An 18395-nucleotide genomic window follows, 5' to 3' on the forward strand; every position below is an offset into this window, starting at 1 on the left:
TGCTGCAGTGTAAGAAAATTAAAGGGGTAGAGATCTGCTTGATTATCAAGCAAGTGACCAAATCAGATGATTTATCCGGTGAGAGTGATAGCATGTGCCTAAGGGAGCATAAGCTCTACCTTCTTTTACGTCCTGAATCCACCTGATGCTACCCATGCGCTGTACCGGAGCTACCACTGTAATTGGGACATTAGTAAATGCCCTACTATCCTACTGACTTTCCCACGCTTCCTGATATCAGGGTATAAAGAAACAGCCTTCTCTAGTACTGCGCCCTTGGCAGAGAGGAAAGTGTTTTAAAGGATTAGTACACACAAACATTGAACAGAAAGCAAGAAAATTAGCACCATAGCAAAAAGGACCTTATACAAGAGGGCTTCCAAAACCTGTCCTGAGGGCCCCACAGCCAGTCGGGTTTTCAAGATATCTACAGTGAATGTGCCTGAGATCAATTTGCATATCGGAGGATATCCTGAAAACCCGACTGCTGTGGGGTCCTCAGGATAGGTTTGGGAAGCCTTGTTATACAGTCTTTTTGATTCACAGTATTTATGCTCAAAGTTGTAATCAGTGTGCCACAGAAAAATGTTGTGTATTTTCCATAAACGAAAAAAATAAACACCCACTAGCATTTCAAATTTCCCACAGCATCGCTGTTTGGTACAAAGGAAATATCCATTACAAATGTCACATTAGCAGCAGCAATAGTAGATATATGCTGTAATCCTCTTTCTCCCATATATTCAAAACATGGTCCATGTTGGAATGTGAATGCCTTGGTTGGTATGTGGACCTTTTTGGTATTTTATTGCTTATAGCTTTTCCTCTTGGATTTCCCCTGAGCTCTTATGTTGTCCTTTTTTTGTGAGTTTTTTTCCAATGCATAGAGGACAAGGACGAGCAGCATTTGAATGAATACATGGGCTAGCATTTTTCTTGCTAGCTCCCTGCCAGATTTGAAATATCCAGTGGTGTACTAAGGGGGCGGGGTGCGCGAGGCGAGAAATCTGCCCTGGGTGACAGCCAGGAGATGGGTGCCATCCACGGTTCTAGTGCATGGCCACGCCCCCCACGCAGCAAGATTGGTGGAGCTCATCCCACCAAGGCCCAAAGAAAGCAAGAGAATCCAACCTCCAGGTCGTCGTCCTTCCTGCCCGCGCGGTTCTGGAAGAAAAATGTCGCTGGAGCCACACAGGAAGGAAGGAGGAGGCATGTCGGCCCTCATGCAGAAGAGGAGCAGGGTCACAGTGGATCCCACCTCACTGCAACCCATGAAAGAAGAGGCCCTATAGAGTGCAGGGGGGGGAGGGGGGGTATTTATGTGAAAGAGTGAGTTAAGAGATTGTGTGTGTATATGTGTGTGTGTAGGAGTGAGCGCCTGTATGTTGTGAGAGCCTCTGTGTTTGTATGAGAGCATGTGAAAATGTGTGAGCCTGAGTGTTAGACAGCATGTGAGAGTTACAAGCTGTGTGTGTAAGAGAGAGCCAGTTTGTGAAAGTGAGCCTGAGTATGTGTGTGAGAATGAAAGCCTGTGTGTGTGAGGGAGGAAGGGAAGAAGACAGGTTGAGAGAGAAGAGACCCTGTAAAAGGAAATGGGGGGGGGGGGGGGGGAAAAAGAGCAGAAAAGAGAATGTGGGGGGAAAAAAAGCCTGGGACCAACCAATTAGAAAGCTATAGAAACATAGAAATGACAGCAGAAGAAGACCAAACGGCCCATCCAGTCTGCCCAGCAAGCCACGCAGTTTATCCATTTCCCCCCCCCCCCCCCCCTTTTTTCTCCCTCCCACCCGTCACTATTGGCTTCCAGCACCCTCCAGCCCCAACTCCCTTCCACCCCTCCACCAATGCAGAGAGCAGCGCCGTATCCGCGCTAAGATCAGAAGCAAACGTAAAAAACAAATAAAATAAAATTTTTAGTGATTGGCATATGTTATCTTTGGGAATGTTGATTACATATTTGTATTTTGTTCTTTTGGGATTTCCATTTTATTTTTGTCTGCATATTTCTGTTTCTACATTGTAGACTGTTCTGCATGTGTAACTGAGGTGCAGTATTTCTGCTGGCATGTAGTTTTTCTGTAGGGCTTTGTTCTGTTAACCCCAGTATGTATTTATTTATTGGGGGGGGGGGGGTTTATACCAGTGTTTGGAATTACCGTCACATCGGTATACAGAAATGCATGTGGTGTATTAGTTTCTAAGGCATGGTATAATATTTGCATTGCTGCCATGTCCTAGATAAGGCTGCTACTGTGAGTCCTGAGATAGATCTGGTGTGGTATGGAAAGGTTCTAGGTGTCTTTTTTTTTGTTTGTTTGTTTTGCAAAGTTTTGTGTTCTCAAAGTGTTTGTTTTAGCATGAAGGGTTTGCAGCCCCATGATGGTCATGTTCAGTGTGTGTGAAAAATATCTGACAGTTGTGTCCCAACAGAAAAAGGTTGAAAACCACTGCTCTAAGCTGCAAGCATGCACAACTTTTTTTTTTTTCCTGTTGCACAACTTGGCAGGCTGCTGAAAAAGGAAGAGAAAGCAGAGGCCACCAGCGGTCCCCATCCCGCTGACGGCCGAAGAGAGGAGAAGGATGCAATGGCTGCAAGTTGACCTCATCCCGCTAGTGGCTGAAGAGAGAAGGGAGGACACATTGGCTGCCAGCGGACCCCATCCCACTGGCGGCTAAAGACGAAGCCCAATTTCTGTGTGGGTGGTGGCTACTTGTGTGTGTGTGTGTGTGTGTGTGTGTGTGTGTGTGTGAAAGAGAGAGGGAGCCTGTGTGAGGGGGTTTGTGTGTGCGAAAGAGAGGGTGGGGGGAACCGGAGATCACTGGAGAAGGGGGATGGAGGAGTTAACCTTGGGGGTGGGTTGGGGGCATCAAAGGAAGTATCTGAATTCTTTAGGTACACCACTGGAACTCTCCAGCTGTTTCTGAAGGGAGAGTCATTCTGGGGATATTAGGATGAGACTATAGAAATCGTTGTGCACCTGCTCATGGAAATTTCGCTTGTGTCTCAGATTAGCAATGGATTAGGTACGATCAGTGATGAGTGCTTGAGAGATATATCTGCTAACATCTTTCCATCTATCTTTCTGCCGTGCTAGAGGATAAAATGCAATCAGTGTTTGTATGGATCTACATACTAACATCTTTCTGGTTGCTTTCCTACCACACTTGGAATATCAGATTGTCCATGTTCTATGGGTAATTCTGGGGATACAGATTGCCTATGAATTATGAATCATTTCAGGGATACCTAACATCACATTTTGTTTGAACTATTATCCTAGCGATTTTTTTTCTCTAATCAAATTTTTTTTTATGCATTTATGAAAAAAACAGTGTTTCTACAGAACATTGATTAAGACAGTGGCTCTGATTAAGGAGCATCAATCTACTTTGCAGTCACGGCCTGCAGCAGCAGGGAACCAGGTGGTTCTGGCCAGATGCCAGTACTTTGCCTACAAGCGTCGATTTTTCCAGAGATACCCCTTCTATACTTTTAACATAGTAATGATGGCAGAAAAAGACCAAATGGTCCATCCAGTCTGCCCAGCAAGCTTCTTATGGTAGTAACTGCCGCTCCGTGCAGATTATTCCCAAGCCTTATGTTGAGGGTAGTAATATTTACAATTTAAACCAAACAACTGTCAAACCCACAAAACAATTACTGCTAGTAACATTTTTACAGAGTGAGTAGCCTTCCTGATAATTCATCGAATGCTGCGGCTTAAACGTGCTTTGCTTTTGGACTTGGCTGTAGAAGCAGTCCTGTGCTTTTTCCATAATGTCTACATATCAGTACCCTAGACCGTAAAAGTCAGGGCCCAGCATTGGTTGTCGTCTGAATCCAATTCCCCTTTTCTCCCCCCCCCCCCCCCCCCCGCAGCTGTGAAAGCAAAGAACGATGCTACAGTTGCGTCAATCATGTATGCTAATTGATTAAGGGTAACAATCCCCATGCCTTCTGTTAGATGTAGCAGTTGCCGCTCCATGTGGTTACCTACCATGCGTCCTTTTTCTTAATTTCCAGCTCTAGCCTTTAGGGATCCACAGTGTTTATCCCATGCCTTTTTGAATTCGTTTACTGCTTTTGTCTTCACCACCTCACCCGGAAGGGCATTCCAGGCATCCATACCCTCTCTGTGAAGAACTATTTCCTGGCATTGGTTTTAAGGTGTCCCCCCTGAAGTTTCTTATTGTGACCCCTGGTTCTACTGATTGCTTTCCTCTGGAAAAAATTCAAGGAACATGCAACATTAAAACCATTCAGGTATCTGAAGGTCTGTATCATATCTTCCCTGCACCTCCAGTCTTCCAGAGTATACATATTCAGATCCTTTAGCCTCTCCTCATAAGTCTTCTGGTACGGACCCCATACCATTTTGTTCGCCCTTCTCTGGACCGCCTCGTTCCTGTCTCTATCCTTTTTCAGATATGGTCTCTAGAATTGAATTCTGTACTCCGGGTAATGCCTCACCAAGGACCTGTACAAGGGCATTATCACCTCTTTGTTTTCTTACTGGGTATTCCTCTCTCCAAGCAGCCCAGCATTTTTCTGGCTTTAGCGATCGCCTTGTCACTTTGCTTTGCCATCTTCTGATCATCGGACACTGGCAAACCAAGGTTCCTCTCCCAGTCCGTGCACATCAGTCTTTCACCCCCCATCACGTTCAGTTCTTTTAGATTACCGCACCCCAGATGCATGACTCTGTACTTTCTGGCTTTGAATCCCAGCTGCCAAGTCTTTGACTACTCTTCAAATTTCTTGAATCACTTCATTGTCTCTACTCCTTCAGGCATGTCCCCTCTGTCGTAGATCTTAGTATCATTCACAAATAGACCAACTTTACCTTCTATCCCTTGCACAATGTCACCCACAAAGATATTGAACAGAACTGATCCCTGTTTTTCTCCACTTAACACAGTTCTTTCTTCAGAGTATGTTTCATTTCCCAATACATGCTTTCTCCTGTCAGTCAGCTAGTTTGAAGTCTACTAAATCAATTGGATTTGTCTGAGGACATTCCCCTGGTGAATCCATGCTGCCTCTGGTCCAGCAACCCATCGGACTGTAGATAGTTCACTATCCTTTCCTTCAGCAGCATCTTCATTAATTTTCCCACCATCATGGTGATGTTAACCAGCCTGTAGTTTCGAGACTCCTCTCTGCTACCACTCTTGTGAAGCGGGACCACCTCCGCTCTTCTCCAGTCACACGGCACCACTCCCATTTCCAGAGATCTGTTGAACGGCTCTTTCAGCAGACCCAGCAGAATATCTCTGATCTCCCTCAGTATTCTGGGATGTATCTTATCTGGCCTCATGGCCTTGTCCACTTTGGCAAGAGATTTTATCCCTAAGTCAGGAATTCAGGATATATATTCAAGTGAGACACTGTATCTCAAAATAGATAGGGACAGGATGGAAGTGATCCAGAAAAAGGCAACCAAAATCATGAGGGGTCTGCATTGAAAGACATATGAGATGAGACCGAAGGACCAGAATATGTATACCCTGGAGGAGAGAAAGGAGGGATACAATACAGGTCTTTAAATTCCTGAAAAGTATTATTGATGCACAAGAATCAAACCTTTTCTGATGGAAAAAAATATAGAACTAGGGGTCATGATATGAAAAGCCGAGGGGATAGACTCAAGAACTATGTCGGGAAAGGGTGGTGGGGGAGGGTTCCAACTAGTTGATTGGATGCAATAGGGATTGCAGATCCATTTTGCTTATCCCTGGTCTAGGGTGTGCTGCTCTTCTTAGTTATTTAGGAAAAATGTGAAATTTACGTTTTGAGATATTTTGGCTTCAGGTTACATGATGGACCTCTCGCGAATTGGTTTGTCATGCTTTTGGGCGCTGTTGAAGGATGTGCTACACAGAAAGCACACGAGTGTCAGACATATAACCTGTGGGCCTATTTTGAAAAAAATCCCCCGGGCTGATATTTTCCTACAATTCATTCTTGTTCAAGGATATCATTTCTAGCAAGGTCATTGTTTCCCTTATTGATGATAACATTGCTAGCGAAGTCTCTACTTTCTTTTGTAATTGCATGGACTATCTGGTTGGTATTTCTACTTTCTGAGGATCCTGATGGACCCTCCTGAAGTGTCCTGTGACTCACCAGACCCAGAGAAAACAAGCGTTTGGGTTTTCTTTTGTTTTTTTTTTTGTTTTTTAAACTTTACAAACAGTAAATTACAAAGACAATTTCAAAGCTAGGACAATATATATCAAGATTGCAAAACCATGCACAAACACAGAAATGCAGAAGAATAAAACAATGTCAGCAAGAAATGAATCTATATTATGGCTACTTGGTCATTAATTCAACCTTTACATCCCACTACTGTTTGGGCAGCATGTTCTGAGGAGACAGTAACTTTGGGTATGCAGTTCTGCATAACCTATCCACACAGTAGTTCACTCTCAACCTGAAGGGGCCGGGTTGTCTGTTCAGTAGCTGGTCCACAAGGCAACCCTCAAAGTGGGACTCCCCATATGTTATGGCTAATTCAAGTCTGCTTGTCGATGGAGAAGGCAAGTTTGCTTACCTTAAACAGTGTTCTCCATAGACAGCAGGATGAATTACCCATACTTAATACCCACCTCTCTCCCTGGAGAGTCGATTACCTCACTAAAGCATAAGCTATGGAGGGGATTGTGTTGCTCATGAGGCAATGTGTGATTGAGCTCACTTTAGCTGTTTTTAGTCTTGGGGACAATTCCCCTCCATGAGGGTGGTGCCTCTTTGCCCACCAGCCATTGACTCCCACTGTCATCACTTTCAACTTTGCATTCCTTTTGTTTTGCCCTGTCAAGGCCACGTCCAGTTTTCGCCAGTGCCCAAGGACCCATGTCTATCACTGAAACTCATGAGGTATATATCCTCTGCCTGGGGGCATTGCATGACATCTGGAGTTGCCACTTATGCACCCAGATGACCCCCGAAGGGCCAGTTTCGACTCAACAAGATGGATCCACTCTTCGGATTGAGGAAGTCTGAGCCATTGGCATCGGCAGCATCAGCATTGAATGACCTTGGAGCCTCATTGATGAACACCACGCTATTGACACCGGTGGGACTGGTTCCGTTGTTCTCGCCGGCAGATAGTGGCACCGGAGACCAACCGTTGTCAATCTCCTCTAGACCTAGGATGCTGGGTTCGTCTTAGACCTCAGCACTGGGGAAAGACCAGACTGAGCATTGAAGGAAGCCTAGGAAGCATTGGCCCAGATCCCCATAAATGCATGGTGCTAGGCACGGGGATGCACTGGCTTTTGCCATGATGCCTCAGAAGCGATCCCATGGCAAGGAGAGTGTATCTGCCAGGGGTCAACAACGGACTCCACATTCCTGGTGCCAGTCGCCGAACCCCTCCCCACCCCCCAATGGGTCCAAAGAAGGTTTGGCCACTTTTCCTTCCTCCCAGCAGTTGTTGGCATCGGCAACATTTGAGGTGGAACTGGAGCAACGAGTCCAGAAGGCGGTGGAGCGTGTGCTGCAAGGCTTTGGTCCTGTGGCTCCAGTACCGTGTCCGGTGCCGCCTGTCCTCATACCGCTTCTGAAGAAGCTAAAATGCTCATTGGTGCATTACTGACGCACCAAGGCCACCCCCTACTGATATGGTGGTTGTTTCTGGTTTCTCCACAGAGGAAGCTCCATCGAGGCCTGTAGCCCCCCATCCAGTTCTACCAGTGCCTGTACCTCTGGATGAAGGCAGAGCTCCTAGGGCCCCATCCCCTGTAGCATACAGTGAGGATGAGGGCACCTATGACCCCTGGGGGAATGATCCGACGGAGTCCTCAGAGGACTATGATGGTCTCCCATCAGATCTTTCTCCTCCAGATGAGCTAAGGAAGGCCCTGCCTGAGGGCTTGACCTTTGCAGGGTTTGTGAGGGTGATGGCGGAGGCAAGCCCATTTCAGTTTTTGACAGAGGAGGATGCTAGGCAAAAAATACTTGAAATCCTCCAGTTTGTGGAGCCTCTTAAGGAGATTGTAGTAATCCCAGTACATGAGATGTTTAAGGAGTTGCTGCTGAGGATATGGGAACAGCCCCTCACAGTGCCTTCCATTAACAAGAAGGCGGATGGGGGTCTACCTCATCCAGAAGGCTGCCAGATTCGATAAGCGTCAGCTGCCTCACCAGTCAGTAGTGGTCGAATCCGCTTTCAAGAGGGCCAAGTGCTCTTGGACCCATTCCTCGGCGCCCTCGGTAAAGGACCACAAAACAATGGATGTTCTTGGGAGAAACATGTTCCAAGGCTCCATGCTTATTGCCCGCATCACTGCCTACCAGCTTTACACTGAGCCAGTACTCATGGGACATCTGGAAGTGGCTGAGCAGCTGCCTCAACAGCAAGACACCCTCCATGTCACTGGTGCACAAAAGTCTGGAATGTGGAAAACACTAGGTCCATGTGACCTACGATGCTTTTAAAATGGCATTGAGAGTCTCTGCAGCGGAAATCAGCACTCACAGAATGGCATGGCTGCAGTCCTCTGATCTCCGACTGGAGGTACAGGAACACTTCACTGAAATGCTGGGTACTGGAGAAATCTCTTCGGAGATAGGATGAGCAATGATGTGGCCCAACTTTGGGAACACCACAAGACCTTCCAACAACTCTCCATCAGTACTCCGGACCCACCCTCTTCATCCAGGAGACTGTCGAGACCGGGGCCAAGGAAGTCTTTAGCCAGAGAAAGTATTATCCTCCGCCACCTCACTTCCGTCAACACCTTCAGGGCTCTCTCTCGGCCGTCCCAGGCAGCAGAGAGTCCCCAAACTACAGCCAGCTCCTCAGTCAACTCTGGGGACACGGTTTTGACTGGCGATAAGGAGCGTAAGTCACTTGCCTGTACCCAGGACAATGAGTCTTCTGGTCAGGGGCAGGCTGCGGTTCTTTGAAAACCAGTGGCCCATTGTAACCTTGGACCCCAGTGGGTGTTCTGTCCATTGTCTGCCAAGGGTACCAATTGAATTGGATGTCATGCCAAATTCCCCCCCCCCCCCCCCCGGCCCACATTGGGGGCCAGTAGTTCATCAGGAGGCACTACAAGCGGAGCGCTCCTCCCTCTTAACGGCCAGAGAGGTCGAGCCCGTACCACCAGGGCAAAGAGGGCGGGGATTCTACTCCAGGTACTTCCTGATTCCAAAGAGAACAGGAGGACTCTGTCCCATCCTAGACCTAAGGGCCCTTGAATAAGTTACTAAAAAAAAAAAAGAAAAGTTCAATATGGTTTCCCTGGGCACTTTGAGCCCCCGGTTTGGAAAAAGGGAACTGGCTATACACTCATATCGAGATCTTCCCAGGTCACAGGAAGCATCTCCGATTTGTGGTGGGAACACAGAAATTCCAGTACCATATGTTGCCATTTGGGCTCGTGTCTGCCCTACAGGTCTTCACAAAATGTCTGGGATTGCATGTTTTCCCTGTATCTGGAAGATTGGCTGGTCAAGAGCACATCTCAGGCAGGGAACATCGGATCCATGTGTGTGATCATTTGGATGTTGGAGTCACTAGGGTTCGTTCTCAACTACCCAAAATCCCATCTCAGCCCGTCACCTCAATTTGACTTCATGGGAGCCCTGCTGGACACAGCTCAGGCTAAGGCCTTTCTGCCATGCTGAGGGCTTTCACCGTGGCGACTATTGTAGCTGAGATTCAACAGAACCAGCAGGTGTTGGCCTGGCACATGTTGAGGCGTTTGGGCCATGTGGCCACAACCTTCCTTGTTGCTTGCTTGGCGTGTTTACACATGCACAGAGCCCAATGAACCCTGAAGTCAAGTGGTGCCAGGCCACGCAGAGCCTCCAGGATTTCATCCGAGGCACCTCATCTCTCCAGAACTCATTATCCTGGTGGAGGGTACTTTCCAATCTGGAACAGGGGATCTCGTTTCGGAGTCTCCCCACTCAAATTGTCCTAACGACAGATACATCTATCCTGGGGTGAGGTGCTCATGTAGATGGGCTTGGTTCCCAGGGTCTTTGATCCGCTCAGAAAAGTTCTTGCAAATCAATTTCCTGGAGCTTCGAGTGATCAAGTATGTGCTATGGGTTTTTAGAGATCGGCTGTCGAACAGAGTTGTCCTAATCCAGACCGACAACCAGGTATCCATATGATATGTTGTCAAGCAGGGAGGCACGGGATCGTACCTCCTATGTCAGGAAGCAGTCCAGATATGGTTGTGGGCCCTGTCCCACGGAATGGTGCTCAGGTCCATGTACCTGGCTGGTATGGAGAATGTGGTAGTGGACAGGTTGATTTGAGCCTTCAGACCCCATGAGTGATCCCTGGACAAGGGTTAGCGAATTGGATATTTCGCCTCTGGAGAAACCCAGAGATCTGTTCGCATCCCCCTGCAACAGGAAGGTGCCTCTGTTCTGCTCCCTCGGTTCTGCAAACCAGCCTTGGACGCCCTTGCTCGTCATTGGGTCAAGGGTGTTCTGTTTGCGTATCCTCTGATTCCCTTAGTGGCAAAGACTATCTTGAAACTTTGCAAGGACAGAGTGACTGTGATCCTCATAGCCCTCATTAGCCCAGAAAGGTCTAGTTTTCACTCCTGCGGGAACTGTCCATATGGAAACCGATCAGTCTGGGGACTTCCCCAGAACTTATCATGCAAGCTCTGGGCAGGCTGTGGCATCCCAGTCTCCAGGCCCTGTCGCTCACAGCCTGGATGTTGAGAGGTTGATTCTGCAGCCGCTTGATCTTTCTGAAGATGTCTCGAGTTCTGGTGGCTTCTAGAAAGCCTTCCACTAGAAAGTTCTATAGACTGAAGTAGAGTAAGTTTTCCGTGTGGTGTGAGCAGAAGACCTTAGATCCGTTCTCCTGCCTCTCAAAAAATTGCTTGATTTCCTTCTATACCTATCCGAGGCTGGCTTGAAAACCTTCCATTAGAGTTCATCTGAGTGCAAATGGCACATCTCTGTACAGCCTATAGTTGTACATTTCATGCAGAGCCTGCTTCAGTTGAAGCTTTCCTTAAGGTCACTTTCTGTGTCTTGGGACCTCCACGTGGTGTTAGCTCAGCTGATGAAAGCTCCGTTTGAGCTGCTGCATACCTGTGACCTGAAGTATTTGACATGAAAGATTACATTTTTGGTGGCAGTCACTTCAGCTCGCAGGATTAGTGAACTCCAGGCCAAAGTTACTTATCCACTTTATACTAAGTTTTATCATGACAGGTTTGTCTTGCATACATGCCCTAAGTTCCTGCTGAAGGTGGTGACTGATTTCCATCTTAACCAGTCAATCATCCTGCCAATATTCTTTCCCAGTTCCCATTTGCATGAAAGTGAACAAGCACTGCACAGTTTGGACTGCAAGCAAGCTTTAGCCTTCTATCTGGAATGGACAGAAATCCACAGACAGTCCCCTGAACTTTTTTGTTTCTTTTGATAAGAATAGGTAGGACGTTGCCATTGCAAACAGATAATATCCAATTGGCAAGCAGATCGCATCTTCTGTTATGCCCAGGCGGGACTGCATCTTGGGGGCCATGTCAAGGCTCATCCTGTGAGAGCCATGGCAGTATCTGTGGCCCACTTGCGAGCAGTTCCCGTAGAGGAGATCTGCAAGTTGCGATGGAGAAGGTACAGAGAAGGGCAACCAAAATGATAAAGGGAATGGAACAGCTCCCCTATGAAGAAAGGCTGAAGAGGTTAGGGCTGTTCAGCTTGGAGAAGAGACGGCTGAGGGGGGATATGATGGAGGTCTTTAAGATCATGAGAGGTCTTGAACGAGTAGATGTGACTCGGTTATTTTCACTTTCGAATAATAGAAGGACTAGGGGGCATTCCATGAAGTTAGCAAGTAACACATTTAAGACTAATCGGAGAAAATTCTTTTTCACTCAACGCACAATAAAGCTCTGGAATTTGTTGCCAGAGGAGGTGGTTAGTGCAGTTAGTGTAGCTGGGTTCAAAAAAGGTTTGGATAAGTTCTTGGAGGAGAAGTCCATTAATGGCTATTAATCAATTATACTTAGGGAATAGCCACTGCTATTAATTGCATCAGTAGCATGGGATCTTCTTAGTGTTTGGGTAATTGCCAGGTTCTTGTGGCCTGTTTTTGGCCTCTGTTGGAAACAGGATGCTGGGCTTGATGGACCCTTGGTCTGACCCAGCATGGCAATTTCTTATGTTCTTATGTAAGGCTGTGACAAGGAGTTCTCTCCACACATTTCACATCCCATTACTGTCTGGGTAGGGTTGGCTGACGCGACAGTAGGTTCGGCCATTCTGTTCTTGAGAACTTTTTGAAGTGTAGAACCCAACTCTCCCAATCTAGTGCCCGTCAGGCTCTCTCCCCCTTTGTTACCAGTAGCACCAGAGGTGTTGTGCCCACTGGCACAACATTTTGTATTGGGGAGCAGCCTGTAGTTAGGGATTCACAACTACCACCCTGCTTGTCCTTGGAGAAAACATAGTTGCTTACATTGTGGACAACAGGATGTTAATCCTCATGAAACCCGCCCGCCTCCCCACAGAGTTGGCTTTCTCCTATTTTATTTTAACCTTAATTCTATGTTATGAGACTGAAGAGGGACTCCGCGTGGACTTGTGGTATAGGGCATGCTGGGTATGCTCAGTGTGCCTAGTCAAAGTTCTAGATACTTTGACATAAGTTTTCCACTTTGGGCTTCCATCTGATGATGTCACCCATGTGTGAGGCTCCTGCTGTCCCCAAAGAACATCTGTTACAGGTAAGCAACTCTGTTTACTTTCAAATCGAATCGTTATTCGACCTGGTGCATTGCTAACTTTGACCCCTTTTCTTGTGAGCCTCAACAATTGCTTTCATATTTAAACCATCTGTCCCAATCAGGACTGGTGACGTCCTCAGTTAGAGAGCACTTGAGTGCCATTGTGGCCTATCACAAGTGAGATAACAAAGCATCTATCTCAATGTATTCTCTGATCTCTCTTCCTGAGAGGTTTCATTCGAATTTGCCCGGCAATTATGAAGTTCTCAATACCGTGGGACATATGATTTTAAAGGCTTTGATGAAGGAACCATTTGAGCCTATGGAGACACTGTCCATAGTTCTTTACATGAAAGGTCCTATTTCTGGATCCTATAACATCTACAAGATGGATAAGTAAACTTCATGCTTTAGTTCATTTTCCACAATATCTGCAATTTTTCCATGATAAAGTGGTACTTCGTATACATCCAAGATTTCTGCTGAAAATAGTCTACCTTTCACCTTAATCAATTGATCACACTTCCTGCCTTTTATCCTAAACCTCACAGGCATGAAAGAGATAAATTGTAAAAGACTTTGGCTTATTATAAATGCAGAACGCAAGGCCAAAGGCAATCATCCCAATTATTCATTTCCTATAATCCCAATAAATTAGGTGTAGCAGTAGTGAAGTCTTTGGCCAACTGGATTACCTGTTATTATACAACTCTGCTATGCTTACATTCTCTGCAGTTGTAGCGTTCTGTAAAAGGGCCCCAAGTATGCGCAACTGCATTCTCATTGGTGAACCCATTCAAAGAAATCTGCAAAATGGCAATGTGGTCTTCAATTCATACCTTCACATCTCATTGACTGTCTAGGCAAACTGGCCTCCGACAGTGCGTAGAGCCAAGCAATCTTAAATCAGATGGCGAATAACTAATGGCTGACCATATAGGAGTCTGGGTTGTAAGAAAAGAAAAAAAAGATAGAAAATAAGAAAATGAGATTAGAGCTCTGCAGCAACTCTCAGCTTGGGACTCCCCAGACAGCATAGCTAATTCAGCCTGCTTTTCGACAAAAAAAAAAAATCAAGCTTGCTTACCATAAATTGTGTTTTCTGTAGACAGGATGAATTAGCCATGCTATCCTGCCCTCCTGCCTGGTCAGCTCCTTCGCAAGAGACTTTCTTAGCTTTGGAAAGAACTGAGAAGAACTAGCAACAAGCAATCATGCAGCACATGCCCAGTAGAGCAAAGCTGAACTAGCTTGAAGAGACAACTCTGTCCCGTGCTTTTGGATAATGTCACGCAGTCAGCATGGCCAATTCATCCTGCCGTCTATAGAAAACACTGTTTATGGTAAGCAAACTTGCTTATACCTTTCCATCAGTTTCAGTGAAGGATTTTACTTGGCGTTCTTGTGGTGTGTTTGGTAAATTTTATTTTTATTTTCGTTCTGCAACTGAGTACAGAAGAATCCCTCGTGTGAAGAAGGCCCTTGAAAAGAATTCCCCCCCCCCCCCCAATGTAGGAACTCCAGGAGACCATAGGGCCTTATTTTCCAAGGCTGTCGCAGGCTTGCGAAGGTAGCGCACGTCTGCACTACCTAAATCGGGGCGGAGTCGGCCCTGGAAGAGGAGGAGTCGGGGAGTCACCGGGGCTGACTCCGCGAAGACGGCGCGGACAGCGAAAAGGTAAGGGCCTTTTCGCTGCCTATTTCGTACCCAATAACTACACCTTCTATGGTGGCGCTATTGGGTGCGAAACCGGCCGCGATTGCACTGCGGCGGTGCGATCGCTGCCGGCTAGCGCAGGACCGCCCCGCCCCCCCCATTAGCGCAATTTTCTGAAGTATCGCAGGCCTGCGATACTTCAGAAAATGAGGTCCATAGTGCCTTATGTGGTACGTGACTCTCCCTATGTTCCCCCATGCCCAAGAGCTGACTGGAATGGGGGCTACAGCGGTTTCCCAGTAAGAGCTTCAGCATAAAAAGGTGGACAAATTTCATCTGTTCGTCCTCATAGTAAAGGAACAGAGAGGATATAAATGGGACATTCTGTTTTGCCTTCATTGACCTGCAGACTTGATCACTTTTGTTTTTCCAGAACAAGAGAGAATCTTGGGTGTATTATTAATTCCATCAGTAAAGTTTATTATACAAATATGCAAACTTTAATAAAAATGTCTTATTTACCCAGGTGTGTGTTTTATCTAGTAGGCACAGAATTTGAGAAAAAAAACATTTTTTTAAACTCTTTATTTCAAATTTTTCAGGGCATACAATAATACAAGTTTAAACTATAGATAAAGGCAATATAGGCAGAACAACAGAGTGACAAGGCATAAATAAGAGTATAGAATGTGACAGCATTGATGTAAGTGCATATCTAGCTCAATGAGTCATTCTCTCCCTTAACCACAAACAGTAAGTTGACAATTTCAGGAGAAATTATAAAACTGATGACACAACTCCCAGATTTGTTGATTATTTAAAGCCTTTCCCAGCCAGAGCATATCTGAACTTTTCTAGGTTCACAGTAGTGTGAATCTGGGACCTCCACTAATTCAGGCATGGATTAAATTTCCAAAAAGTAGCAATAGTAAAACATGCTGTCAGAAATGGCTGATCTACCGAGTCTATATTTCACTGGAACAAGTAAACCATCCCAATGGGCAAGCAGACCAGTTAGAGGTCTGAGGTGTATGTGGAAGCCCAAAATATTGGCTGTCTCCTGTGCAGCTTGGGACCAGAAGTACTAGACACCTTGGTAGTACCACCCCATATGTAGATAACTATCGCATCACAACCCCTCCAGCAGGATGGATTACAATCTGGAAACATTTTTGCAAAAAAGGAGGCAGTATGGTACATTCTATGCAGCAGTTTAACCATGAGCACCACACTCCTAAGGCATATACGGGCCGATACAGTACAGTGCGCTCCAATGGAGCGCACTGTTAACCCTCGATTGGACGCACGTTTTTGACGCGCTAGCGTTACCCCTTATTCAGTAAGGGGTCGAAAACGCACGTGCAACACCCCCCCCCCCCCCCCCCCCCCCGAACCTAATAGCGCCCGCAACATGGAAATGCATGTTGATGGCCTTATTAGGAATTCCCGCGCAATTCAGAAAGGAAAATGTGCAGCTAAGCCGCACACTTTACTTTCAGAAATTAGCGCCTACCTATTTCTTCGGGCACTGGGAACGTGCACAGAAAAGCAGTAAAAACTGCTTTTCTGTGCACCCTCCGACTTAATATCATGGCGATATTAAGTCGGAGGTCCCGAAAGTTACCAAAAGTTTAAAAAAAAAAAATAAAAAATTTGCTCGCGGGTCGAAAACCGGACGCTCAATTTTTGCCAGCGTCTGGTTTCCGAACCCCTGGCTGTCAGCGGGCTCGAGATCCGACGCCAGCAAAATTGAGCATCGGCTGTCAAACCCGCTGACAGCTGCCGCTCCGGTCCAAAAAGAGGCGCTAGGGACGCGCTAGTGTCCCTAGCGCCTCTTTTTACCTGTTTTTACCGCCGGGCCTAATTTGCATACTGAATCGCGCCCACAGGAGAGCGGGCGTTTGCCCGCTCTCCCGCGGACTTTACTGTATCGGCCCGATAGAGCTGTGAAAAATGGAGGCCCAAATAGACCTCTCTGCCTTGGAGTCCAAGTGAATGTCAAGATCCTCGTTCCAATCCTCAGTTAAAGAGGAGGGAGTCTCGCTGCCATACTTAGCTGAAAGTATTTCTCGGTAAAATATAATGATAAACTTAGAGCCTCCACAGTTTTTAAATAACTTTCCCTATCATTTAAGGACTAAGCGACAGCTTGGAGCTTGGCATAGCTGTAAATAGGAAGAGCAGGATCCAAGATCAAGGTTAAACTCCCTCTCGAGCTCAGAAAATGTCTGAAAACCGCTCTCCTCCCACAGCCGAGCAATAAAGGGAGGAAATTCTTGATAAATCTGTCCCCTTGTTTGTTTGTTTTTTTTTTTTTTGCTTGTTTTGTTTTTTCAAGCCTCTAGCCTCATGACCTGTAAATGTACCATATTAAGCCATTGTAGTGCTAACTAAACACTATTTTTCTTTTTTTGTTTTGTTCCTTTATTCTAGGGATTTATTTGCGGTTTTTCAATAGCTACTGGAGCAGCCTCGAGACTGGTGTCAGGCTATGACAGTTATGGAAATATCTGTGGACAGAAAAACACTAAAGTGGAAGGAATTATCAACAGTGGTCTAGATCATACCAACCGCAAGTGAGTAAAAAGGGATGGCGGAATACAAAAGGAGCAAAATAGCCTTGTTGGTTCATTGATGTAATCTGGCAATGGCAGGACATGAATTTTCAAGTCCAATTGCACTAATCCAAAACATATTTGCACTAACCCAAAACATATTTATGCTCAACAGATTTGCATATTCTAAGGTTTTTTTTTGTTGGGGGGCGGGGGGGGGGGAAGAAGGGAGGAGTTGGGAGTAGTTAAATCAATTAGCCTTCTCTGGTACTTACTGCCATAATAGCACAGATGCAAATTTCCAGCAGATGGGTGTCACCGGCAAGCTAAGGTAAAGACCCACTTTGTTGATGGCACCTATCTGCACAAAAGGTAATATGTGGTACTCTTGTGTCCTAGAAAATGCTGCATAATGTCCTGCCTCCTTTCTCTGCTAGATTTTTTTTTTCCCCACCTCCCTTTTTCTTCCTCTTCCTCCTCATCGCATCTTTGCTTTTTTTCCTCTCTGCACCTCTTTCCTCTCCATAGTCTTTCCTCCTGGTAGCAATCTGCACCCCAGATCCTCTTCCTCCACCTTATACCACTTTGTGTGCTCCTTCTCTTTCCCTTCATCCCTTTGCTCTGTCTCTCACTTTCTTTCCTCCTTTACTCTCTCTCTTTCTATCCCCTTCCTGTTCGTGCTGTTTAGCAGAGCACTATACCCACAAGGAAGGCATGAAACGCTTCTTTTAGGCATAGCTCCTCCTGTGGCCTATTAGTTATCCATTTTAGTGGAGGAGATAGGAGCAGACATGCTTGAGGAAAGCGAGGCATTCTTCCTGCCACTGTTGTGGCCTTTATTTATTTTTAATGTTTATATACCGATCCCTCTGTAGGGCCAAGATAGCACCAGCAAGTCACTCACTGACTGAAAGTCCAATTGCCATTGGCAAGCAAGTGACTGGGAAATATTGTACCCTATGTTGGGGGTGATGGGGTGGATTTGTACGGAATTTGTTTCAGCTATACATCTATCTCAGGAGATCATTTACTAAGCATTTTCTCCTTAGACTCAGAATGGGAGAAAATCTTTAATAAATAAGCCCCTCAGTTGGATCTCTTGTTTTCCATGAGTTACTTGTTGCTGTATTTAAAATGTGCCATTGAGAGACAAAGCAAAACAGCCTATTTCTCTGACAAGCAGGCATGAATTAGCCATTGTCCCTGGATGATGATATCCACTAGCAATGTGGACCCAGATCTCAGAGCTCAGTAAAAACTTTACTGAGCTTGTGTGGAAGTTCCACATAAGCAGCCTCATGAGCCCCACAATTAGTCTGAGTTACCGCACAAATGCTATCCCTATCATTCTTAACTTATAAAACTTAACAGCAGAAAAAGACTATATGACCCATCTAGTCTGCCCATCCATCCAATTTATTTAGCCTTATTATTCCTATCATTCCCTCAGAGATCCCCTGTAT

The 18395-nt window shown here is 46.0% G+C and overlaps 1 protein-coding gene across 1 annotated transcript in view; it reads left to right on the plus strand.

Annotated features, from left to right (window-relative positions):
• SLC44A1 (solute carrier family 44 member 1) overlaps window positions 1–18395 on the plus strand; it is a 353381-nt gene that overhangs the window by 97422 nt on the left and 237564 nt on the right. Inside the window, exon 3 of the mRNA XM_029604664.1 lies at window positions 16811–16953. Coding sequence (XP_029460524.1) covers window positions 16811–16953 — 143 coding nt within the window. The remainder of the gene's footprint in view (window positions 1–16810; window positions 16954–18395) is intronic.

Source organism: Rhinatrema bivittatum, chromosome 1 (genome assembly GCF_901001135.1).
Source record: "Rhinatrema bivittatum chromosome 1, aRhiBiv1.1, whole genome shotgun sequence".
NCBI classification, from domain to species: domain Eukaryota; kingdom Metazoa; phylum Chordata; class Amphibia; order Gymnophiona; family Rhinatrematidae; genus Rhinatrema; species Rhinatrema bivittatum.